Raw genomic sequence first — 27,786 nt, forward strand, 5'->3', positions numbered from 1 at the left:
CCAGGGTTATACCAGGGTTATATTCATAACCTAGATGTTCCCTTTTGAGGGAACTCAAAGCTCCGTCATAACGTTGATGCTATGGGAGCATTAATACCCACTTCACCATGCTGAACAAGTGCCTGGCCTTACTAAGCTGTAAAGATATGCACAATCATAGTGAGCTAGAACCAAAAACTCAAGGACTGGAAAGTCACATCACCGTGACCTCTTGAAGAAGGGCATTATCAACAGCAACCTATACCCAGAGGAGCCTATAAACCCCTCCTTTAGCACACAAGACTGCTTGGGGAGGGCCATGATCTAACCCTTAGACTCATCGGCTAATGGTTACTCTAGCGAGGAGGAAAGAGAGTAGACCGCCACAGCACAATGCCACTTTTATACTCTGTTTTCATTCTCCTCAGGGACCTTAGGAAACGTGTTACATGAATCCACTATGTCCACCCTGGAGGGGTGACAGTTGATGAAGTGGGAAGCAGAATAGCCAGCCTTCTTTCATGTCTGGCAACCCTTCATATGCGAATATGAAAGGAGCATACACTTCTGTCTCTGTAAAGCGGCATGTGAGGAAGTGGGAGGTAAGAAGCGGACTTACCCATCTTTCCTTACTTTGCGTTTGCATTTTGCATTAATGGTCCGGTCGCTTCAATGTGTCCAATATGGACAGCTTCTGGTTGTTATAGCGTTGTAGACACGCGGTGTAAGGCAAAAAATAGGAAATAAAAAGCACGATGGAATGGTGCCAGTCAGAGAGGCTGTTACGTCAAATACAGTAGTACACTGCAAATTTAAAAAATACAGTAAGTCTCTGTATGTGGTGTTTGACGTCACAGAAAATTCCCATGATGCAATGGGAATCACAGTTATTTACTGTAAAGACAAATAGCAGTATAATACTGGGTGATTTAAAGTAAATAACTGTACAAATTACAGAAAAGTCTAACAGTGTACCTGACCCATGATACCCCAGTGCTCCCATTACAATCCTCCCTCCTTTAACTAGTACTAATGAAAATGTAATTCCTGATATCAGAAATAGACATTGTTACTAGAAAAAGTACATTCTTAATATCAAGAATTCAATATTTTAAATAGTACAAATGTAATTATTGACATAAAAAAATGCATCCTGTAAATCAGTGGTTCTCAACCTCTCCTGCAGGGACCCCCTGACAGGCCATGTTTCTGTTTTAACCCTGAAATGGCACACCTGATTCAATTAATTAAAGGCTTAATGAGTAGTTGACTAATTGATTAATTGACTAATTCCTACTCTTCCTACTCTAATAACTACTCATTAATTGAATCAGGTGTGCCATTTCAGGGTTAAAACAGAAACATGGCCTGTCAGGGGGTCCCTGCAGGAGAGGTTGAGAACCACTGCTGTAAATGAACAAAAGCTAAAATGGCTTGCCATAGCATGTCACTGTGTTTTAAATGATACAAGCAATATTTGATACTTGATGGTTATTATTTATTGAAAAATACATTACTAATAAAATAACTTAAAACAGTTTTTCTCATTTATATTTCACTTATATGAGCATTTCATGAACATTTTACCCAGATTAGTACATGAAATGTACATAAGACCCGATGAACTTGATATACTGTAATCCATTTTAGGTCTGAAGAACTCTGAAATGGAAATGGAACTGAAATTGAAAACAAAAGGAAATATATAAATGAACAAAGTCATATATCTTCTCTTTCACCAAATTCACCATATATTTGTATAATGATGACATGTCAGGACATTGACAACCAGCATGTAGCACAAACTGTGTGGGATGAATTACACATGTTTATTTGATGTTTATTACTTGAGTATTACTATGGGTTATTTAAAATCCCGTGCAACATTAATGGTGATGAGACATGCCTTAGGAAACACTATAAGAAATACAATGTAGAAAACAAATGTATTGGCTTGCAAGTCTCTTAAAAATGAGAATGCCCACTGCTGCCTGTCAGGGTTGTGAAACATCCATGATTGAATTGTGTAAGTATGAAGAGGCATTATTGGTATATCGCCAACTCAGTCGTCCGCCAACTCGTTCTCTCCCGCTACTCACGATCTGTTCATCTGGCTCTTATGCCAGACACCAGCACAAATATACACACACACACTGCCTGTAAACACAGTGAGAAATGGCATGCTACACTCATCCAGTCATCATGAATCATATCCCCTAAGAAAGAGTATGAAGGAACAATAGTAATGGTGAAATATGTTATATGAAAATGTTTGATGTTTCATTCTTCTTCTTCCACATCATAATTAAATATGCAGACAACTGTAAGCCAATTCGTAGGTTGATTCCTCCAGAAAGTGTAAACACTGTATCTCTGTGGTGTTGTCAAAACATCCCAACATAGGAACAATGGTTTGGCGTGGGACTATCTGTTTGTTCTACCAATAAAAGACAGAGAGAGTTTTTGCAAACCTGTTTGAAAACAATCATTAGGTGTGTTCAACTTCAGCTCCTTCGGCTGGATTTAACCAAAGTCCCTTTAAGACAAGTCATTTCACTCGGCGGACATCTTTGAAACTCCTCTTAGGCATGCAAGTGTAGCTCCTGTCTTTTTGAATGGGGAAACATCAAATTCTCCAAAACTGTTCGCCAAGCTTATGATTAAATTTTATATTTGAAACCACCAATGAAATCTGATAACAACTGTCTCATACATTTGTTTCTCATGACAGAAAACTAACAATGTCAAGCTGGATCAAGCTAATGCACATGCAGTGGAAGAGCATCTGACTGACGCGGGAGCTTCTAATGGCAGCTGCAGTGACTCAGTGACTTTACCAATCGGTGATTGGCTCTTATTTAGAAGGCGGGACTTATTCCGCCATATTAAGCGTTGCTCTTTTCCCATTTCAAAACAACACGAGTGATGTGTCTTGTGTAATTCTATAGTCTTTGATTTAACCGATCAGCGAGATTTGGGTAGAGTTGAAAACATAGCTGTCATGTCGGAAAATGTCTTCCCATATAATGACAATGTTTGTGTAATTTATCACAGATGAAGTGGATTAGATGCAATATTTGTCAAATATTTGTCAAATACATTTCAGATGTTATGTAGCAACAGATAAAAAATCTTTTTGCTGCACCATATGAACAAAAATAAAGTTCAAAATAAACCTACAATGTACCAATATAAAGTGGGGACTATATGTTTTATCAGTTGTTTTTTTGGATACATGTCACAATATAACATAAAGATTACATGAATAGTTGTTACTGTTATAAACACAGATCTGTGAGCATCAGCCAGAATAAATTAATAAACAAACATGAAACACACATGATCATTGTCATCTGTGAATCTGGCCAATCATGAAACAACTGTGTTGTTGTCACATTTATGATGGCTTAGAAAGTGCAGGACAAAGGAGATGCAATAATCCAATTAGCAATACAACCACGTTAACACAAACAATAACCGACAAAGGACTGAAAAGAGAAGGTAAATGAGTAGTAATGAATAGTAAATGAGGACACTAAACAGGAACAGCTAAATGAAGATTAACTAATCAGAAACCGTAGGAACTAAGGAGAACTCATACAGGACAGGTGTGTTGACCTTAAAAATTGAAGTGGTATTTTTTGTGTATTTTATTTTACTATTTCATTCGTTATTATTGTGAATTATTTCCTCCGGGACTTTAATTTTGAAATAGCGATCTAATAGAGCTATAGCGGATGTGTTATGACATGTTCAGAGAGTGCAACAGAGAAAGGAAAACATCGCAGCACAGCTCATCATTTTCTAACAGTTTAGCCTTGGAAAACATTTGACTGTCTGTAAGTAATTAACAAGTTTATTCTGCTATAATTAAGTTATGATTGTTTAATGTAATAAGAGATTGAACTGATTACAATATTGAAACGAACTTTGTAGAGAATGGTTTGAAATGAGAGCAAACAGTTGACTGTTATCCAACAGTATTGTATTTGTTTACCTGTAATATATATTTACATATTTTTATTTTTTTGCATTTCAGTTTTACAGTAAAGAATAATCACCAAGAAAAGTTACGACTTAGGACTTTATTCCAACTTGTTCACTATCTGTCTAATCACACAGTCACGTTCAAACAAAACATTTTATTCTAGCTTCATGCATTCTTTTTAATCAACACTTGATTATGGGTAAGTTTCTTTAAAAAAAAACAACATTTTGAGCAAAAAGCTGAGAAAATCATGTTTTTTGTCAAAGACTAGCTCCAGATCAGATTCATAACAATGATCAAAACATGGATGGCAGTTTTGATTTATACGCTGTTTCATTTTGATGATCGTGTTAATTTACATATGCATATGATTGCAAATTAGATTGCTTGACTCTGTGTCTTCTTCGCCTGTGTTTTGATCAGGAGATTCAGCACTCTTTCAGAAGATGCGTAATAGCGCCGCCTAACGTATAACAGTGAAAACATGGAAACACAGAAAATTCTGTTTGGTGGGGAAAGAGTTAAGAGACTAAATTTAATAACAAAACAAATCTCAAATTCAATGCTTTTGAAATACCTTTTAATGGTCAGCATGCCAGTCTTGACCATGTTACTTTTGCCATCAGCACTTTTATGTCTATAAATCTACTGTATATATTTTTCAATTAGCGTTCCGGCATGATGCTGGCGTGGAGGGTGGTGTTGTCTGTCAGCGGTATGACTGCCACTCTTTGGCGTCTTGCCTGGACGTGTTCACTCACCCCAGTGCTGTTGAGGTGGGCAATGAGGGAAGATTTATCGATGCCGTCCTTATGTATGCTGACCCACGCAGCGCAGGAACAGAAGCAAAAGCAGCAGGGTTGGAGCCCACTGTGAAGCCATTTTCCAGCAATTAAACTGCACTGGTAATTCATGCCCATTGGCTGCTGAAAGAGAAAACTTACAGGGTATATGCAAAGGTCTAAGTATGAGCAATAGTGGAGATACTTGCCTTAGCAAAACACCACTAATAATAACACATTTCTCAGTGGCCCAAATTGTGAGGACCTCTATTTTATAATAGACTCGCTTACAGTAAAAGACCAGCAGGATATAAACTCATTAAGGGCTACCATGTGTTGACCATTCATTAGACCATTGAGAACATTTCTTTCTTTCAACCCCTCTTGGTGAGGTCATGGAAATTTTTTTTGTAATTTTTTTTTTTTCAGGATCAATAATAGTGACTAAACAGATCATTAATACAGTCACAAGGTTTCTACACATTTAGCAGCTTGAACACAGATGTGAGGGTTTTTTGTTCTTTAAAAAAAGGCAATATTCTGCTTTGTTTCACATTAGGTATGTAGTAGAATATTAGGGCTGGGTATTGACACAAATTTCAAAATTCGATTAGATTTCGATTCACAAGCTTGCAATTCGATTCGATTTCGATTCCGATTCGATTCAATATTGATTATTTTGGACATCAGGTACAATACATTGCAAATTTTCTCAAGGAAAACAAATCTCTTGACTAATGCTGTAATCTATGGGAGTCAGTGGTAGCCTATAGGCTTCATTAGCCTACTATAATATTGAAGGTAAAAAGTTACTGATTTGTATACAAACACTTAAATTACACTTTTATTTATGTTTATAATAATAAAGTTATATGAAATATAAACATTTAAATGGTGGCTGTCATAAAAATCTGCCAGACATGCATTAAAAATTGAATAATCTAAAAAAATTATAATGAATATGTAATATGGTGCGTATATTTAGCAAAATGCTCCTCTCTAGAGGTAATTTTTCTAGCTGACTAACGAGTTTATGGTCACTGGATATGCTTTTTCTGAGGTAAATGTGACGTTACATGACAAACTGTTTTACTGACGTCTTTCCACGGTTGAAACACTGACTGAGTGATTCCATGTCACATGATACGGATTTCAATAAGTTGTACTCTACCTTTTAACACACTTTCAGATGCTCATTCATGTTTATTTCGCGCAGTAACTGGTGTTATTAAGGTGGAAGAGAAGATCATGTGCTTCTCTAGAGCTGAGCCAGAGCGATCTCACGCCACAGCGCCAAAACAGTGTATGTTTTTGAATTTCGTAAGAAAATGGAAGTGATTTGAAATCTGAGACTTTGTTTCATATCAATAGTAACAAAGCCAAAAGATTATTGCGATTTATTGGATGGGACGCGCGCTACAATGTTACATTCATTTATCAACTGAAAACAGGATGACTAATGGATTCTTGGGATTTAAGAATCGATATCGGTTCGTACAAATGAGAATCGATTAAAATCGAGAAATCTATATTTTTTACCCAGCCCTAGTCAGGGATTCATTATTTGGAAAAACATTGTTTATTTGATACATTTTGAGGGATGCCAAATACATATGACAGAGAGCATGAATCTTGCTTCACAACGTTTGATGCATTTCAAAATCTATTTTTATGAACTGTTCAGAGTGAGATACTGTAAAGCAACAAGCAAATTTTATTAATAAAAATGTTATTAAGTTCGGAAGCCCATTAATTCAAATAGCAGTAACAATTATTTTACCCATGAAATGCTTTGTCAACAAGACCTGAAAGTCACAAGACCTGTGGTTCAGTTTACTAATAGCACCATACATGTGTTGTATTTGCTAAAACCTGTGTTAAACGTATGGTTTTATAGTGCTATAATCACAATATATTGCACAATCAAATCATGTGTGTGGTAACTGGGTGTAAGCTAATAATATATGCGAGATGCCTTCATAATCGACAGTTTCTTCATGACCATCTGTTGCCTGAAAGTCATTTGCACCTGCTAAAGTAAAAGTCAGAATCGAACAAGCGATGGAGCGCTGTGGCTCTTTCTAATCTAATTATTCCCAGCGACTGTCATAGTCTCTGATGTACAGACAGGCTGAATACACAGAACAGATGGCTTCATATAACTAAGGTTGACTTAGTTTATGAAGACCCCTGTTAAGTAAATCAAGAGCTGGATGAAATCGAGGATAGATTAAGCTTGAACTTCCTGAGTCTAGTGTCAGTTTGCAATAGAATAGTGATAGTCTTTATTAGACTCGCTAAAGAGCCTGCTGTATTCTTACGGACACAAACCTTGATCCTAAATTCAACATGAGCTTCATTACCATGTGAAGAGATATCCAAATCTGTATAGAAGAGCAAAGACATGCAGAACTGCAAGTTTAAATATACTTCCAGTATTTAAAAAATATTTTTACATATTTGCACTAGAGTTTTTTTCATTGGCTCAAAATCACAGGATTGCTGAAACACAGCTGAAGAACTCAAGAATTGTATTGTACTTGTCTCTGTGGTAAACAAAATATGTAATTCCAATTACAAAATGGAGAATTCTGGTCATGGCATTGATTGGCCAATACAGTCATGCTACATGATATAAGAACAGCTATGATGGTCTCGGTTATGTATATAACCCAATATAAAAAAAAGGCTGAATTCAGAATGGCAGAAATAGTACTAGCATACTATTCTGAATTCAGCTCAATGTGGTTTTATGTACATTTAAAAGGAAAAACTTGACTTTTAAGGCTACGTCTACATTAATCCGGATACATCTGAAAATGGCGTTTTCCTTTATAAACGCTCTCCGTCCACACTACTGTTTTCATGCGTTTTCGGACATCTCAGTGTGGATGAGAAACTTTTGAAAAAACGCTAAATTCACCTTTACTGCGCATGCGTAAAACCCCACAAAAGATCACTGATATGATTCAGATGGAAAGATAAATAATGAAGTTATCACGCAATTCTTCTGACAGGATCATTTTATTTAGTAAAATATCTCACCATTCACTGATGCGGTCCAGGTCGCACGCAGTCACCATATGTTTGGTCTAAAACGCAACGGCTCTCATGTATTGCCGCAGGACAGCAAATGTGAGTAAATTCTGTCATCTTTGCAGGACTGTGATATGAAGAGTGTGCAATGTAGAATATTTTTAGCAACAGTGTGAAAGTGAATAGCACATAACAGGCACAATACTGGTATAAACATGAATATCTATTGGTAATATGTGTCACATGACTACATTTACGTCATCGGTTTTAAATACCACCGGTTTCACAGTCCACACTACAACGTGAAAATGGCAGAGAGAAAAATATACGTTTTCAAACGAAAACGTATTAGTGTGGACATGGCCTAAGAAACAATAGAATCACCAAGTTGCATAAACTCCCACTCGTGCAAGTCTGGAGAATCATGACTGTTAATGAAGAGGGAGGGATTATCATTAATTAGCCAAAGTCTGTAGAGTACAAAAAGACCAAAGGGCAGCACCTCAACAGTGTGACTAGCTGTTGAACAATGGCAGGAAGCTGGGGTGCGGTTCAGTTTCTGGCACTTTGTGTTTGGGTCTGTGCGTTTAGTCATGCTGTTCCGAAGTGGAGTGATCTGCCCCTGAATCCTGATGCGCTGATGTTCCAGCAAACTGACCAGCGGTTTCAAAAGCCATTTCAACAGCAAGCTAGTCAACAGTTTCCTCAGCAGGTTCAACCACAAGCTAGTAAACAGTTTCCTCAGCAGGTTCAAAAGCCAGTTCAACAGCAAGCTAGTCAACAGTTTCCTCAGCAGGTTCAACAGCAAGCTAGTCAACAGTTTCCTCAGCAGGTTCAAAAGCCAGTTCAACAGCAAGCTAGTCAACAGTTTCCTCAGCAGGTTCAACAGTTTCCTCAGCAGGTTCAACAGCAAGCTAGTCAACAGTTTCCTCAGCAGGTTCAACAGCAAGCTAGTCAACAGTTTCCTCAGCAGGTTCAAAAGCCAGTTCAACAGCAAGCTAGTCAACAGTTTCCTCAGCAGGTTCAACAGTTTCCTCAGCAGGTTCAACAGCAAGCTAGTCAACAGTTTCCTCAGCAGGTTCAACAGCAAGCTAATCAACAGTTTCCTCAGCAGGTTCAAAAGCCAGTTCAACAGCAAGCTAGTCAACAGTTTCTTCAGCAGGTTCAACAGTTTCCTCAGCAGGTTCAACAGCAAGCTAGTCAATGGTTTCCTCAGCAGGTTCAACACCAAGCTAGTCAATGGTTTCCTCAGAAGGTTCAAAAGCCAGTTCAACAGCAAGCTAGTCAATGGTTTTCTCAGAAGGTTCAAAAGCCAGTTCAACAGCAAGCTAGTCAACAGTTTCCTCAGCAGGTTCAACAGCAAGCTAGTCAATGGTTTCCTCAGAAGGTTCAAAAGCCAGTTCAACAGCAAGCTAGTCAACAGTTTCCTCAGCAGGTTCAACAGCAAGCTAGTCAACAGTTTCCTCAGTCAGTTCAACAGCAAGCTAGTCAACAGTTTCCTCAGTCAGTTCAACAGCAAGCTAGTCAACAGTTTCCTAAGCAGTTTCAGCCTAAGCAGCCAGTGGCACAGGCAGAGCCCCTTGACAAATGTACTGTAGCTGATTATGAGCAGATTCAATGTGGACCACCTGGTATCAGTGGTGCTGAGTGTGCTGCTATCAACTGCTGCTTTAATGGACAGCAGTGTTACTATGGGAAGGCAGGTAAGAGTGTAGAGTCAATGTAGAGGCATTCATGTTAAACTGATCCTCAGCAATAACCTGCTCTTGTAACTTGTTCCAGTGACTGTCCAGTGTATAAGAGATGGTCAGTTTGTGGTAGTGGTGGCTAGAGATGTTACGCTGCCTCGATTGAGCCTGGATTCAGTCCGTCTCCTGGGTGGAAGTGATCCAGCTTGCAGTCCTGTGGGATCCACACCTTTCTTTGCTATATACCAGTTCCCTGTCACTGCATGTGGCACAAGCATGATGGCGAGTAGCTGCTTGTGGTTTTGTTCTGCATGGCTTAGAATGGATTGGATGCTAACAATGTTACTATTTGCAGGAGGACAGTGGATATGTGGTGTATGAAAACAGAATGACCTCCTCATATGAAGTGGGTATTGGACCACTTGGTTCCATTACAAGGGACAGCCATTTTGAGTAAGTGATGTATGCTTTATCATAAATGTGAATCATTGACAAATGCAAATCCAAACAAGCTCACTGTTTGTTGTCCAGGCTTCTCTTCCAGTGTAGGTACTCTGGTACCTCTGTGGAAGCTCTGGTTGTGGAGGTCAACACCGTTCCTCCACCTCCACCAGTAGCTGCTCCTGGACCCCTCAGGGTGGAGCTTAGACTGGCAAATGGTCAATGTGTCACCAAAGGCTGTGCAGAAGGTAAGTGTCTGTCCCAAGTATGCCTAAAGCCTCTTTAAAACTCCAGTTTCTAGTTAAACGCTGTATTCTTCCTCAGGGGACGAGGCGTACACGTCCTACTACAGTGATGCTGATTATCCAGTTACAAAAGTCCTGCGGGAGCCTGTGTATGTTGAGGTGCACATTTTGGAGCGGACCGACCCCAACATTGTCCTGATGCTGGGACGTTGCTGGGCGACATCAACCCCCAGTCCACTCAGTCTACCCCAATGGGATCTTCTGGTTGATGGGTGAGTAAGGCCAGTCTTCATCCATCTAGTGTGCTGTAAGGCATTTCTGACTGCCTCTTTGCCTTTCAGATGCCCTTACCAGGATGATGGTTACCTGACCACATTGGTTCCAGTGGCTGGATCATCTGGTCTTCAGTTCCCGACCCACTACAAGCGCTTTGTTGTGAAGATGTTCACATTTGTAGATCCATCATCACTGGCTCCTCTGCAGGAAACCGTATGCTCTGCAGCCTTACCTCAACCCTTAATATTAGTGCTTTTCACTGTGAATTCTATGGTTTAACCCTTTCCCCCTCTGTTAGATCTTCATCCACTGTAGGACAGCGGTGTGCCATCCCTCCTCTGGCTCCTGTGCGCAAAGTTGCACTAGGAAAAGTGAGTGCTTGCTGTAAGTTGACTTCAGGAACTGAGAATTTATTTAAATGCCCCTCATGCTTCTACCACTTCTTACAGGAAGAGACATGCACGTCAAGACCATCTCTAGTGGGCAAACTGTGGTGTCTAGTGGACAAGTTAACCTGGTCAAGTGAATTTAAGTTTTAATAAACTTCATGAAACTCAACATGTTTCTCTTTGGTATTCATTTCTGTGTGGAGTTGGATGTTTCATGACTTCTCAGTTTGACTTCTGCACTACTGATACTTTTTCTTTTGTGCATTGAGATTCTTGACTCGAACTAAACAAGCCAAATTTCTGCCTAAGCCATCTAACGTTACTATTTGCTGAGTTCTAGTCGTTAACTTGGGGCCCCTGTTCATGTTTCACACATTAAATTAAGGTTTCAGCTTCTGTCTGTTTGAGGCTTTACATATGACTTTATGGCTGGACTAGCATAACGGCATATATTGACGCCCAAACCCCTCTGAGGTCACTCGTTGGCTTTTTGTAATGCTTTTTTACAGTCATGCAAGTATGAATCATATCTTGAGATAAAGGATTGGTGATCCTGTTTTTTTTTTTTTTTTTTTTTTTCAGGCTAGTCCCAATGTAGACTGCTTTTTAAGCATTAATCCCTTAACTGTTGTATCCCAACAAGGTAGCTGTCCAAGGCCTTGTTTACACCTTGTACTAAGAAGCATTTTTGTAAATCGGATCACAAGTGGACTGTGGTAAATGAAGGTGTAAAAAAGGACCAATTATACTTTTTTTTTTTTTTTTTTTTTTTTGAGCTTGTCTATTTTTGGCCACTTCCAGAGGTAGTCCAACACATTCGACCAGATTGCTTTCATAGAGTAGATGCTCATGTGGTTGAATGTGTTCGAACAGCCACAAAACGGTGTACTCTACCGCCTACTGACCTAGTACGTAAACATTTTAAGAAGTGCGCTAGCAGGTGTGATTTAAACTTTCTTAAAATATACAGGCCTGTTGCCATGGGAAAACTATGTGTTTCAAAGAAAAATAAAAAACAATCCAGAATAGCTAAAACATCTAATATAAAAAAGGCTGAATTCAGAATGGCAGAAATAGTACTAGCATACTATTCTCACTGCATGAAAATTGGGATTTCCGACCCCGTAAACGGCCGTAAATCTCCCTAATTTTCGGCAGTTAACGACAATTTACAGCCTGTGAACGTCGCGTTCGTCTGTGCCGAATATTGTCGGAAACGAACCATGACGTATGCAGCGCGCTCGCGCCGGAGGTGTGAATGGCTCTAATTACCAGAGAAAGGCTTGAATTTCCTCACTCACTATTGGTTGAACCCACGTGGTTTAAACAAGAAAAATAACTCGTGATTGGTTGGCAGATCTGTTACTATTGGTCACCGTCGCTCATTATAAATTAAAAAAAATTATAATATTCATATAAATAATAATATATAAATTATTTTTTTATATTCATAATATGCTATTCTGTGGTATATTCATGTCATTGTTAACCTATGGACTACACTATTATTACCATCAAGGACATGAATTTATAAAGGAAAGGAAAATTTGCCAGGGACATGCTGTTTATTCAAAGAAAGAGCTTTATTAGCACAAACACAAAACAATATACACCTATGTACAAAGCATAGATCATCTGCACACACAACAAATTGGAATCAGTGTCTGTTTTCATCTTCGGAGCTGTAGGTATCTAGCAGCGTTCTCTCTGAATTCGATCCACTTTGAAAACGTCTGTGGTGCGTTGCCCTGTATTTAGGAGTCACCTCTAATCTCATCTGCAGCGTAGCACAGAGCTCTGTGAGCTCCTGGCTGGTGGTTGAACTTCATCGGACATCAGATCTATGGTGGCGCACTTCCAAATGCCCACGTCATCCTCACCTAGCACACCGTCTCGCTTCTAGCAGCTGTAAAAACAACCAATACAGACAATCAGTACTGTGATGCACTGTTTATGGACACAAAACATCTATTAATGCACGTGAAAAAATTGTCACATTGACTAAAAATCGCTCGACTACGAGCTGAACTCTTCACAGCTTCGGCCTGCAATGCCAGATCTGGATGTTTGTACCTGAAGCTCCTGCGTACAGTCTTGTAGTACGTCTTACAGGCAGCTGGAAAACAATTAAATGAGAGTGATATGAATAAAAACAACGCAAGTCACAGTAAAATGAAACAAGGAGAAAATAGTAAAAGTTACTTACAATGTCATCATGATCAGCGTCATGAAAATCTGGACTTGCAGACATAGCTCTGAGTAAATGTGAGGTTACGCCCTCGTTATGAGGCGAGGTTACTCTATGGAAACAAAATGTATGATTAAGATCGTAAACTATAACGGATCTATTTTCTTATACAAGAGAATGAAAGCATATTCTTTGAATCTTACCTTTAAAATGTTTGTAAGTTTTTATGAAAGTAAAAAAATAAAAGAATGCAAGATTCTTTTATTTTTATTTTTTTACCTTGCTCCAGGTCGTAGCGCCCACAATTTGTCTCAGAGTTGAGAAGATGGCATACTGCTTCCTGTAAATTAAAGGATTATTTACAATCATTAAACAAATAATATCCATCAATCCCATGACTTCTTGCTTTATGATGAAATCATGAAAAACAGAATATTCTTACATTTCACAAGGCCTGACAAAATACAAAAGTGACCGATGAGATGAATACATACTGGGTGTCAACAGGTCTTTGCTCAGAGGTGCGCTAGCATCTTAAGGGCGAAAAAAACAAAGAATATTCAAAAATGTACAATTATTGAAATCAAACAAAAAGGTAAGAATTACCACACTCTGCTCTTCTAAGCAAGACTGTCTGAAACATGTCATTAAGCCAATAAAATAAACTGTTACCAAACTTGATTCTCAAGCAGTAAGTAAAGACCAATTTATAGTTATGCGTCGACCTCCCGCTGTAGCTACAGAGTAGGCTGTGTACATAGCGTACCCTTTAGCACACCCTGACGTGCACCTCTCCCAAAATGTAACAATGCGTAAATTTTACGTGGACGGAAGCGCTGTGATTGGTCTAGAACGCCTCCCTCGGGTTTCACAGGCTTCTTTCTGCATGTGTAATTGTGCGTCAACAGGGACAACAATGCAGAAGTATAAATGAAACAGTGTAGCCTATAGCGTAGAGGCTCGGGCTTCAGTCTGATGCAAAAGTATAAATCAGCCTTAAAGGATTAGTTCACCTCAAAATGAAAATTTCCTGATAATTTACTCACACTGAGTGACAAGATATCCATGTCTGTCTTTCCTCAGTGGAAAAGAAATTAAGTTTAAGGAAAACATTTCCATATTTTTAATGGCAACCAAAGATCTCAATGTTCCAAGACGGTTCAAATGTCCGTCTCAATGCAGCTTCAGAGTCTCTACACAATCCCAGTCGAGAAATCAGGTTCTTATCTAGCAAAACCATCTGTCATTTTCTAAAATTATATATACACATTTATGTATTTTTTAAACAATTGTTTGTCCTGTGCTAGTCTGCTGGCATTACAGACATTTGAACCTTCTTTGAACATTGGGATTGTTGGTTGCCATTAAAGTCCAATATCTGTAGAAAAATACTGAAATGTTATTCCTCAAAACAAAATTTATTTTCCACTGAAAAAAGAAATAAAGGTTGGGGCAACAGATAAAGTGAATACTCACTGGAAATTTCCTTGCGCTGAAATCTGGCTGCACATTTCTCCGGGTCAGAGAAGGCTTCCACAAGACATTCAAAGTTTGACTTAAGAGTCTGAAACACATGAGTCAGCCAGTAAGTACGGTCATGTTGCCTATACTAAATTAATAATGAAATACTGGAGTCATTACTACGCTTAATTAAGAGTGAGAAGAACCTACTCATCTTGAATGGACAAAAAAAGCGAATGTTTTAGTTTCATCTTTCCATAGAACATTTGTAAAAGTAACTGACACTACTGGAACTTCAGACGGGCAGAGGGACGACCAGACTCTGACCATAGAACGCTGCCCGTTTGAAGTTCCAGTAGTTTCAGTTACTTTTACAAATGTTCTATGGAAAGATGAGACAAAAACATTCGCTTTTTTTGTCCATTCAAGATGAGTAGTTATCACTCTTAATTAAGCGGCTTAAATAACTCTGACCAGCACTGTATATATTTAAAATAGATTATTCACAAGCAGTAAAAAACTACTTGTCTTGAATGGAGTGTGACTTTGTGCAGAGCAATGTTTTGTGCAGGGGGAAAAGTACTTACCAGGAGTGGACATTTCACTGCCAGGACGCTCCACTTGGCTAGACATGGCACAATCTTTATTAGATAAAACACATGAATAAGCCTGTGACTTATGTTGTACACAACACAATATTATGTTTAAGTTGTCATCAGTACTCACCAGTATTGTGCAACATGCTGGTGTCCTCAATGGGCTGCAGCTTCCTTCGTACATTATTGAAGGGAGTATATTTTGACGCTTATACAGAGGTAATGTAAAATAAAATTGATAAAGTTAAAGAATTTAATTTTTAAACTGCAATTATAAATTAAGAGAAAACGATTACCCCTGATATTCTCATCCGAATCCAATAATACTGCAAAATAAAAATAAAATCAATCATTTGTATAAAATTTCAGGCCCAATTTGTATCAACCGATTTTATATTTCAGATATAAAATATCTGAAAATGAGAATACCATTTCTAACAGAACCCTCCGATTTTTTATTTTTTTGTGCTTCCTCGTAACGTTAAGTTAACGTTAGATCTAATCACCTCATCGTCCTTCTCCTCTGCCTGGTAACGTTGTGACGTTAGGTGTCACATTCACGACGCACATTTATAAATTAGACAATTCACCTTTAAACCCACCTTGCATCATCTGTGAACCCCGTAGCAAGCTGCTAGATGGACAAGCTAACTTAGTTAGCAAAGAGCTAAGTTAGCCAGTCAGACTCAGAACTCTATGCCATGCTGCTATCGGTTTACGTGCAGTTTAGTATCCCAAATTGACATATTCTCTCGTGTACAGCTAAAATAACATGGAAACTGAACATGAACCATGAGCAGCAAGCTAACTTTAAAAAAAAAAAAAAAGGCGCCAAAAGCTAACGAGAAGTTGTTTACACAGAGTGTGCGCGCGCGCGACCGGCTCTCTCTCTCTCTGGTCGTTCTTTTAGTTAAAACATGCGCCCTGTCACAAACGCAGCCGTTCATCTACATTACTCACCGATCAAATAAGACTTTGGCGGGACAAAAATTCACTTTGGCAGGCGCTAAAACAAGTTCAATGCAGGAAAATTCATGCGTAAGTTTCCATTAGACTCGCACGGTAGCCAGGCAAATGGCGAGCTCAACTGTTGTTGACGCTGTGTGTGTCATGAGCCCCTTTCACACAGCGCTTTGAACCCGGCAAATTGCCAGAGCGCCTTCTGTGTGAACGCAAACTCGACCCGGGATTTAAGCCGGGATCGATGCCGGGTCGGGACCTAGTAACATTGCCGTGTTCAGTCCCGGAACGCGCGCTGTGTGAACAAAAGCCGTAACAATGCCGTGTCGTAGTGATGACGCTGAAGCCGGGCTCGTTCTCCAGCTGTGAAACGGTACGTAATGCGCAAGTTTATGATCGAATCAGAGAAACAAATGCACAGGCGTGGTTTCTCGAGAGAGAGATCGCAGCTCATAAGCAAACTTAAGACGCTGCTGAGATTACAAGTCACATCGATGTCACGTGTCTTTACGGCATTTTTACGGGTTGTGTGTGAACGCACTCTGATTCCTGAAAATCACTGGCAGTGTGAATGACCAAAATCAAACGAACCCGGGTCAAATCCCGGGTCACTTTATCCGTGTATTTTCCGGAATCTCTGTGTGAAAGGGGCTATGGTGTGTGTGCTTCAAGATTATGACGCAAGTGCTAAGATTCCGATTGGCCAAGAGAAAAAGTACTAAGATTCCGATTGGCCCAGAGAAATGTAAATTATAAGATTTATCCAATAATGTTTCGCAATTCTAGCCTGCATGGCAGTTTACTGTGAGAAACAATACAGAAAATACAGGAATATATAATTGTTTGTGTTTTGTTAGCTTAAGTTTCAGTGTGGATTGTTTGTGTAACCTTTAGACATTAATGAAGATAATTTTATACTTTGTCTAAATCATGCAGAAAACCATCTATCTTTGGATAAAAGCGTCTGACAAATGGATAAATGTAAAATAATATATATTGCCACTGTACACTGTAAGTCCAGATGTTCCTTCATGAACAACAGCCTTTTAAAGTGGATTTTAATGTGGTTATTCAATTTGTACCATTTTGTCTGTTTAATAATACTGCTATCACAAAAAGGGCAGTGAAAATTTCTGCAACATGTTGTGCATTGCTCCAAAAGTGGTAGCGCTATTCAAACTCCACTGGCTACCTGTCACATTCAGGATTGTTTTTAAAATTTTACTATTTGTGTATAAAGCTCTTAACAAACCGGCCCCCCAATATCTGACCAATCTCCTCTGCCCGTACACTCCATCTCGTACTTTGAGATCCAGTGATCACTGTCTTCTTATCGTGCCCAGATCCAGACTTAAAAAACGAGGCGACTGCACTTTTGCGACTGCAGGCCCAAAACTTTGGAACAGTCTACCCCTCTATATCAGACTAGCTCCCTCAATTTCCATCTTCAAAACTTATTTATTTTCTCTTGCTTTTAATACCCCTTGACTATGATACAACTATTGCCTTTTTTTTTATTGTCCTGTTTCTGCCCTGCATTTTATCTATTGCCCTGTACAGCACTTTTGTCAGCCTTGGCTGTTTTTAATTGTGCGTTATAAATAAATATTGTATTGTATTTTTTTTAGAATTAAGTTAATACCTTTTAGTCACCTGGGATAAAACTCCCCCTGCTACCCTCATTTGCATTTGTAAAGCTCACAGCAGTCTCATTTACATGTTAAAGCATTAGAGGGAGGGGGGTCACGGGGCAAGCAAGTCCCACGTCAATTTCCGACAATTTCCGACAGTTTGCAGTGTTGCCTGTAAATTGCCGTTTGCAGTCGTAAACCTGAACTTCCACGACAATCTACAGCGCCGGTAACTGTCGAAAATCCCACTTTTCATGCAGTGTCTGTTAATCACGCCACCGGCCTCGCGCCATTTTCGCCACAGTAAACATAATGAATGGTGACTGTAGAACGCAAAAGCCGAATCCCGGACATTTTGGGCGATCTCGAAATCCCGGGCAGACTCGTCACGGAGACTCACGATAAAACGGCGTCTTTTAAGTTTTGAGTCAACTAGTAGCCTAGCCTTGTTGTTTAACTGCGCTCTCTTACCGGTAGGCGTGGCTTGGGAGTGGCCTCGTAGGGCAGCGAAGCAAGTGCATTCTAGGAGTTGTTGTCTTTCATCCACATGAGCCAAAAATACATTTTCTGGCTTCTCTCAGTCTAGAAAGCTCCAAATTCAAAAATAATTTCACATTTCTACTACATAAATGACCCATTTTAAATACACATTCATCGTTCCAGAGGTAAAGTATCCCTAAAAACGTTCTTAAAATATACAGGCCTGTTGCCATAAGAAAACTATGATGTGTTTCAAAGAAAAAAAAACAATCCAGAATAGCTAAAAAATCTAATCAGTCCCTCCAGAAAAACGCGATTATGCGATCGCATAATTCAATGCCAAAATTACCTATAATTCAATACCATCTGTTGTAAAGTTTTCTTTTATCGAAGCAGAGACCAGGAGACAGTTGGGATCACGTTCAAACAGAAGAGTTTCTTTATTTGAGCGCGGCTGCGGTTTCGTCCAACATAATCTAAAGTATATACATTTACATGGTGTCTTTATAGGCATTTTAGGAGGAGGGACTTTTGAAGGTGGAGACAAATTCAAACAAAGCATGTAAATGAGTATACAGGTTAAGGAACCGCCCCAGACCGGCAGTCTCAATTTAATCAGCATACCTATTCAAATGCTGATATTGGCCAGGAACTCCGGTTCCAAGGGCCATCCCAGAGCCATTAAAGACAAAGGTGAACGATTCAATGTCTGGGCTCCGAAAGGTGAGAATCTCAGTGATCTGACTCATTTAAAACACAATAGAGATTGCAACTTTGCTGACATCTTAACCTTAAAAGCTAAAATCAGTATTCTTCACCGTGATGTTATGTAAGGAAGCATATCTGAAATAGATTCTTAAATTTGTAATCCTTCAGTCCCCTCTTTGAGAGTTCTTAAAAACTCTCACAAAATACAAATTTAGACACTTAAAAGTCCATTCTTGTAACTTGAAAAAGTTACAGGCACAAGCATGAAATCCGCATACTTATGCGGAGGATTTTTTCAAATACGCCGCATAATTTGCAGATTTCCGTGCGCAAAATATGCAGGGCTTGCATGATTTCATAATCCCCGCATTTCCGTTGCAAAAAAGTCACATATATCTTAACAGAAAGTTGAAAAATGTTGCGTTTACTTCACACAAGAGCAGCCATTGCCCCCTGTTGCCATGGGAACGTTATGAAGTGACGTTGTTACAGTTGTAAGTATATTAGTAGTATGTACATTTACGTTACAGTAAGAACCTGCACTTTGTGCATTGGAAGCACTTATTTTAACAGAAGATGTATAGATGTATTTTGTATAGCTACCTCTGTAAAACAGGAAGCACACATTTTTTTATTTTTTTATTTTTTATAAATTTTTACAGAAGTTGTAGCATATTCCTTTTGTGAAGCTAAAGAACTTGTTTGACTCATCAATGTTTTGTAAGTTTGAACCATGTGTTTATTAAGGTCTGAAATAAAACAAGATGAGAACTTAAATATTCCCAGCACTTTCTGTGATGTAGTATGCTTGCTTATCATAGGAAGTAATAAGAAATGACTCTTTACATTAAGGTAGTAGCCTAGTGAGAACAGGGTGTTGGGGGAATCACTTTTTTTTTTTTTTATCAAACCACAGTTTTTGCAAGTTCCCGCAATTTCATCGGATAAAATTGCATAAATATCCCGCATATTCAATTGCATTTTTTAAGAAAACGTGCCGCATAATCAAGGATTTTTGCCCGCAACAATCACAAAAACCCCCCGCATTTTTCTGGAAGGACTGCCTTGTTCCCTGAAGGAGGGAACAGAGACGTTACATCAGAATGCAACTGACGAATTGGGATCTCACCTGAGACCCCAATAACCTTCAACTAAACAAGCCAATGCATATTGGCGTGAGAGATTTGCATCGCACGCGTTTCTCCCCGCAGCGCAGGTATAAATAAGATCAATGGTGGTACAGCAACTGTGGCAACAGGAAGTGACGTCTCTGTTCTCTCCTTCAGGGAACGAGGGTTACATATGTAACTGAAACGTTCCCCGTTCATTAAGTCACGTTCAACGTTACTTCAAATCGGAACTGACGAATTGGGATCCCGACCAAAGCGCCACTATTGCTGCCCCTTCCCTTGACCCACATAAGCCACCTGATCCCCTAGCACCTATTTGGGCGGAAGATGGGACAGGGCTTTACGCAGGAAAGTACGATCACTGCTGTTCCTTCTGACCCACTCAGTGAGACTATTGGATAACACTGGGAAAGCGTGCTTTTTCCAAACGGAAAGGAACGCTACAGAGACCACATCCTAGCCGTAGGGAGGTGTCATGTGAAAGTTACACATATGAACTGGCCATTAGGGCAGTGCTACATATGGAAGGTCTCTGGGGTCGCTCTGGCCTAGTTAGGGGGGAGTCAATACTGGCAGAGATGGCAGAGTGGGCTCTGCCAAGGGAAAGACATGGGCTCGCCGACAGGGAAGCCGTACCGTGGAAGAATACATATATGGAATCACTATAGGGATAACAACATATGGGCACCTAGCCTAGCACAGGGATCAACCACTGGTGTTCCTACATATGTTAGGCCTGGCGTTAGACGTCTCCACAGGGGCCTTGAGGAACTCCAACAGGGTTCACTAGCTAGGTAACTTACCTGAGGAGCGAGATAGCTGCACGTATCTGGTCTTAAGGAGGGGAATGGTGCAGCAAGTGAGACACGGGTCCCAGGTGTTTACTGGCTACTTGAGGCGAGTACATGGGTACCGCGAACAGGACAGGGACGGGATTTTAATCAATATAGGGTGGTTGTGTACAGACACAGCTGACACACATTTATGTTCAAACATAACAGTATTAAATATTCATTTATGTTTTGCATAACAGGTCCCGTTTAAATAAGATTAATAAACGCTGTAGACGTATTGTTCATGTTAACTAATATGCTTCATTAATGTCAACAAATGAAACCTTTTTGTAAAGTCTTACCAGAACTACTGATATATCTAGTAAAAATGAGGTCACACTTTAACTATTATGTACTTACATAAAAAAAAACTAATAAATAAATAATAATAATTGTTAGATATAATGCACTTATTGTGTTGATGTTGTATTGCAAAACACTTTTTCTGCTATTGATATTGATTGTGGATAAGGGGAATGTTAGGACAGGTTTGCTGGTATGGTTCGGTTTGAGGGTCAACGGTGTATTTATAATGACAGAAATTCATAACAGATGTAGTTACATGCAGGTATTTTTTAAATATAAGTGCAATGTTAAAACATATGTGGGTGGTTGACAAATAAGCCTGATTTTTTTTATATTTTTTTTATATTTTTTAATCAAATATTAGGCTTAGAAAATATTGAGTTGTGTTGTACTGACTCTTGAATTTCCAAGAATATATGTGGTCTTTTAGATTTTGTATTGGAAATTGGATTTATTCACCAATTTGTTGCATTCGTGCCTAAAATTGTCATATGGTGTGACATAAAACTTATTCTATATAAAATGAAAATGGGATATACTCTCCCTAAGTAACTAACTTCACCATAAATCTTTATCATTACTATCTTAAGATTTAAAAAAAAAAATCAGATTCATTAGATGTTGTATTATTTTTCTAAATCATCATGCAAAGTAAGACATCTCTCCTCAGCCTTTCCAGATATTTTATATTAATTATGTTAAACCCCGTTATAAATTTATCAAAATGCTTGTGACTCTTGCTGATACTGTTTCTCTAGTGTTCCATTGACTTTTTTCATGATTTATAACTAAAAATAGTTTTTTATTGTCACAATTCTGAATGTCACTCCAAATGATATAGACACACTATTTGATGAACCGCAGCACACCACAATTTGTCAATGCAAGTGTATTTTATATGCATTCAACATTCAATTACTTCAATTCAGTTAACATTAAATAAGAATAAAAGTCATCATCATTTTAAAACGTTTTAAATGTTATTTAAGAAACTGAGAAATATGAGTAAATCAACCATCTCACATCAAGAACATTCAACATTAACATTTTAAAATTAGAAGAGAGTGTGTTGTAACAACAATTATAATTGTTAAACAGTAAAAATATTATCAAACTACAATTAGTCAAATGTTGGAGACATTTCAAATGATATCAAATATTGTATAGTGTTGTATGATAATTGTTCACATCAAACCATATAGATTTTTGAGTGAATTTCAGGTCGTTTCAACATGTGGAGAGAAGAGATCGGGGAAGAGGGGGTGAAGGGAATGTTTTTGACCTTCAGAAATTTATGAGGCTATGAATACAGTTATTTAGGAGTTTTTGCTAAATTGATGTGTTTCCATTGGGTGTATTTTCAATAAGTTTTCACACATAGCCCAGACAGTCACACCATATGACAATTTTGATGTTTAGATAAACAATTTAAGTAGAGGTCTGTATACACCAACTACAGCTATGGTATGCTGTAATAATATCTTGTCAGAGGAACAAGATAAAGGTATATATTTTTTAACAAATACCCATTTTTATTAGTATATGACATTATGGACAGGTAGAATTGCATGTCATGTCATCCACCCATAAATAAGTGCATTGTCAAATGATTCATTTAAATGTTAGTGCATAGTAGTTAAAAAAAACAATATAATGTGGGACCAAAAATGGTAATAAAAGCCAGCTTGGCTTTCTAGTCCATTATGAGGAGGTCTGTCCTAATCTTTTATTAATAAATGCTGAAAAGCGTGTCTTTTGATGTCCTCCTCTTCAACATAACTGGCACATACACAGTTTTCCTTTTATCTATTAATAACAGCGAGCACGGGATGCCACTCAACAAAGGTTACTTCATTACATTGTTCCATGTTCTTTTTTTGAAAGATTCCCAGTGCACATGTACTGTAGTGGGTCCTTACTCCATACTTAAGCGACCTGTATAGAGAGTTTTCCAAAGTGTTTCATAAATATGTGGTGGTAATTAATATTTCAGATTTCTTCTTTTATTTATAGAATTTTGGCCACAGGACATTACCGATGTTTTATACATTCAACACTTCGATAAGGAAATTTCATGTCCCTTCATGTTGCGCTGTGTTGACTTAAAAGATAATAAAGCCTCTCTGGAATACTGAAGTCTGTTCCAGCATTGCTCTTTCTGGGATGATTGTTGTCTCAGGGTGAGGTACAAGTTGCGGTGAGCGATCTGCACAGTGCTGATAACAAACACACGCAGTGAGCGCAGCGCATGTTCAAAACATGCCCGATCTTATTTTCTCACAACAGTCAATTTTGTCCCAGTTCCTTCATTCATGTCTCTGTGTTTAGCTGCCACACTGTAGATTGACACACTTAAGCTACACTTAAAATCTATGAATGACATTGCGTTGGATAACAAAATATCACTTTTGTAGAACATGTTCATACAGTTACAGTTAGTGTGAACCTGAGAAGAACTGACGTCATACATCCGCTAAGGCCTAGGACACACTAGACTGTGGGAGACCACAGACATAAGAAAGACTTCAACTGATTTTTAACATTATAATCCTCCGAACGCACACACTAGACTATAAATATAAAGGACCATCGACTTTCGTCAGCTGGTTCGCCTGTCGTACGTTCTGTTTTGCAGTGAAAAAACAAAAAAGGAAGTAAAGAATATGGGTGAAATTTTGGCTGAGAAGACGATCTTCTTTCACAGTACTCCATTTTTGTGACATGTTTGTGATTGCCATGTTTCAGCTGTAAAAGCACGCAACAATCGGTTGGTGAAGCTCGCTCGCTCTCATTGGCTATTGTGGGTATCCCATCGGATGTAGCCCGGTCATGAGCCGTAACCCAGAGAGCAACACAGTGTCAGCCCAGATCCGGACCACATCTGGTACATGTGAATCCCACGCGTACCAGATGTGGGCCGGATCTGAGCGACACTATGTTGCTGTCTGGAAAATATCAAACATGTTTGTGATTTGGGATCAGGGAGGCTTCGACTCATTCGTTAGCGGTAAAATAATCGTAATGACACCACACAATTGAGGATTTTGTGGACTAAATATTCACTGAACATTTCTCTTGATTTATTTATGAACTGTAATCCTTTACAGTTACTGAGAAGAAAAAAAAAGTCATTAAATTACAGTTACTTATGAAAATGTTAACGATTACAAAAGTGGTTAACATCTGAATATTTTCTGTAAAAAGCTAGTATATGTTGAATAACATTAATTTGTTGCTTTGTCTGTTTTTGATATGCACAATACCTCTTGCCATTTAAAGGTCATTTAGTCAAAGCGATGCTATTCTGATGCTTTTGATTTTGATTGGCTCTCTTGGTTGAATTTTCTGCGCACCACGTCTGCCAATTACATCAATCCACATTGCCGCTGAAAGCTTTAGGCAACAAACTGTCTGAGATTTGCCACCATGGCGAGTGATAAAAATGTGTTCCAGTGCTGGAAATTTAAAAATAATTTCATCCAGAAATCTGTATTTAACCTCAAAACAGTCTGATTTTGTGGTGGCTGTGCTTTAAAATTAAATTATTATAATCTTAATTCAATTAGACTATCAGAGTACATCTTGACAGAAAGGCTGCAGTTCTTAGATCTTTGAAAGACTAAGTAAAAAACCACTTCACTACTCTCAATCTTTAGTTATTTTTTTTTTATCATTATTTGTCTAATCTAAGGATCATTTTTACTAATTACCTCGATTGAGTCTTGATTAAGATGGGTTCAGACTCGACTGGGTAAACCCAGCCTGATCTGACGGCGATTTGATTTCGCCCTGCAGCTCAGGCTGGAAACCTGCACATAGATCTATCCTGCTTCCTTTACAAATTTGCAGGAACCAATCACAAACTGGCTTATCTACCTGGCGCGCTATTGGCGGGTTTAATCCAATCCAATTCCAGAGCCGCTACGGCTCTGTCCAACTGCTTTTAACCTCTCGACGATGCTTAATGGCTTCTTTTTAGCAAACAAATCGCTCAAGTGGGTGTAAATACCACTAATTTTCATGTTTTTTTTTTTGCACAACCTGCAAAAATCGCTGGATTCTATTGCTGCTTCTGCAAACCGCTGATCAACACGTTATGTTACACATTCCCTGCCTGTCTGGAGTTTTTGCGTCGCTCAAAGTACGTCATTTAAACTATGCCCGTTGATCACACCTCTTGTGCAGTAGAAAATACATAGCAGACTCTCCAGACCAATGGTCAGTCTAAAAAATTTGTCCTTGGTCTGGTGATAGCCAGACTAGGTTCAGACTACAGGAGTATTAAAATCCTAACCGATAATGAAATCTGGTTGCGTCAGACTCATACGGAGAGTATGTCTTCCCTCAAATCTCAAACATGCACACACTATCTGAAAATAGTGGTGCATCACACACTACAAGATATAAGATTCTGAACATGATTTCACCAAGTACAACATGTTCCTAGATCAATATCTTTGTTGATCCTGGAACAACATTCCAATCACCCAATCAGATTTGATGGACAAGTTTATAGTTTGTCAAGTTTAGGCTTACAACCAGGGTTAGGTGCTTCTACATCAGTGTTATTCACTGTTAATCATTTCAATCTGAATTTATGGGATTGATGGGGTTGGGTTTAGGGGTAGGGATACTTGGGTTTAGGGCTAGAACTAAATTCCTGGACAGGAATGTTGTTCCAGGATCAACAAAATATGTTGATCCAGGAACATGTCTTACTTGGCAAAATCACAGTGTCCGGGCTGGGCTGGACAGCGTAATCGACCAAAGTCTTGGACAAGATTTTTTTCTCAGATTTTATTCTGTAACAAATTACTTCATTTTCTGTTTAAAATAGGAACATCTCTCTACATCCTTTTAAAAAACTTTAAAAACTTAATTTAAATTAAGATACACAAGACACAGATATCTTATAGGGCTTAAAAAGGTACACGTTATTCTTTATTTCACTTACTTTCTTGTTATATTAGCTGCTTTACATCAGAATTGCTTTTCCTCAAAGGACCAACTTGTCTATAATAGTTCAGTGAAGGGCAGTGGAGCATGCCTTCTCTCCCGGAGGTGCATTGTCTATTAATAGGTTTATGGGACATCAAGCACCCTTCCCCCTATTTCCACCAACTCTAGTCCACATGCCTCAGCGCAGCAGCGCTCTGTGGAATTCTGGAAACACTTACAAAGCATCTCCTGCAGTACCTTGTGCCTCCGTGTGCCACTTTCACATCTGCACGTCGCCTGAGGGGTTCTTTCAACAAAAAAACAGGAATAAAAGGTTTTGTGTCTGTGACAGCTAAAGGAAGCTGCCTTTGAAATTATTATTTAAGGTTATGATTGACAGACTGGGATGTTACAGTGTTTTCAGGAACTGTTAGATCGCTGCAGAGACAATAGCGAAATCGAACTCACAGAGGGTTAGAATCATACATCTCACTCAAATATAAAACATAAGCCTATAATACTAATGGCACGTAGGGGCGATTCACTAAACAGTCGCGCCACTTTTGCATGGGATATTTTGGCACAACATGTGCATCTCATTCTCTAACCGCATACAAATTTAGTGATTTACTGAAATTAAACATCCCTTTGCTTTGCTACAAACTAATTTTGATTTAAAAAAGAGATATGTTTGTGTTCATTTTCTGTTGGTCATGGCTGCAGTTATTCATCAAATGATGGAGAAGGCCATTAGAACTGGGTTGAACACTATTCAGGTGTCTGGACTGCAGTGTTGGAGAGATGCTGTTCAGTTCCTGCAAAATATGCCTTATGTGCAGCATCCTAACTCCTTCAATGGGAATTGAGCCATGCAAACTGTGTCGTTGAACAGTGTGATAGACAGCCGATAGTGCTTCTCCATTCCTGCATTTCAAAACTGTGTCCTTATTGTTCTTGATATTATGCATTTTATAATTATTTATGTGGAGTTTTTACACATTTCCTGGGATTAAAAGAGTTGGCATAACCTTTAGGGAAGTGCACACCGTGGAACGAGGAGACATCAGTTTTGTGCAAATTACAATATTTCTTGTTTTTCCCATTCCTGTTTATTGTATGATTGTTTTTAAACTCTTGGGTTACACTTTATTCCGAAAGCTCACATACAGTAAGACATTCTTCTAACTATCAGTAACTTTGCATCTACATGCCAACTAACTCTCATTAATTTGCAACTACGTCAACTAACTCTTAGTATTAGGCCGGTGTTAGTAGACCATTAGGTTAGTGTTAATAGAAAAAGGGGTTCGGGTTAGTAGAATAAGTTGACATGTACCTGCAAAGTTACTTAGAATGTCTGTCGGGGAGCATCAAATTAAAGTGTTAGCAGATATTTCACATGTATGTGGTTTCATTGGGGCAGTTTCCCGGACAGAGAAGTTCTAGACTAAAATGGCACACATGACTTTTTCTGTCATGGTTTTAAATATTCCTAGACTTAGTCCAGAGTTTAATAAGCTGATTTCCTGGAGGAATGCTAGAGCTACTCCAGGACTAAATTGAGGTTTAAATAAAAAAAACTTCCAGGAGGCAGGTTTAACTTCAGATTAACTTTGTGTTTTAAAATAATAATTGTATTACCTGGATTATTGCAGTTATGGTCAGAATTACAAGCACCCTTGGCATATATGAAGAAAAAATTCAGAGAATAAATCACAAAAACCTAACCTT

The 27,786-nt window shown here is 38.6% G+C and overlaps 3 protein-coding genes across 3 annotated transcripts in view; 1 reads left to right on the top strand and 2 right to left on the bottom strand.

The window, feature by feature from the left end:
• The window catches only part of LOC309505031 (uncharacterized protein), a 109,439-nt gene that overhangs the window by 9,315 nt on the left and 72,338 nt on the right, over window positions 1-27,786 (bottom strand). The gene's annotated exons all lie outside the window — the stretch shown is intronic.
• On the top strand, window positions 8,343-10,995 carry LOC309504861 (zona pellucida sperm-binding protein 4-like). Its single transcript, XM_082178141.1, has 11 exons — window positions 8,343-8,497; window positions 8,687-8,770; window positions 8,828-8,899; window positions 9,137-9,488; window positions 9,568-9,755; window positions 9,829-9,926; window positions 10,005-10,162; window positions 10,239-10,431; window positions 10,501-10,648; window positions 10,734-10,806; window positions 10,885-10,995. Exons 1-11 carry the CDS (start codon window positions 8,426-8,428, stop codon window positions 10,959-10,961), a joined length of 1,515 nt encoding a protein of 504 aa, XP_082034267.1. The 5' UTR covers window positions 8,343-8,425; the 3' UTR covers window positions 10,962-10,995.
• LOC309505094 (uncharacterized protein) lies at window positions 12,839-16,176 on the bottom strand. The gene is made up of 8 exons (XM_082178489.1): window positions 16,030-16,176; window positions 15,200-15,277; window positions 15,061-15,114; window positions 14,489-14,576; window positions 13,507-13,545; window positions 13,292-13,352; window positions 13,031-13,124; window positions 12,839-12,940 (listed from the first exon to the last, which is right to left on the bottom strand). The coding sequence occupies exons 2-6, from the start codon at window positions 15,251-15,253 to the stop codon at window positions 13,324-13,326; spliced, it is 264 nt and encodes an 87-aa protein (XP_082034615.1). The 5' UTR covers window positions 15,254-15,277; window positions 16,030-16,176; the 3' UTR covers window positions 12,839-12,940; window positions 13,031-13,124; window positions 13,292-13,323.

Source organism: Leuciscus leuciscus, assembly GCF_965113295.1.
Source record: "Leuciscus leuciscus genome assembly, chromosome: 8".
NCBI classification, from domain to species: domain Eukaryota; kingdom Metazoa; phylum Chordata; class Actinopteri; order Cypriniformes; family Leuciscidae; genus Leuciscus; species Leuciscus leuciscus.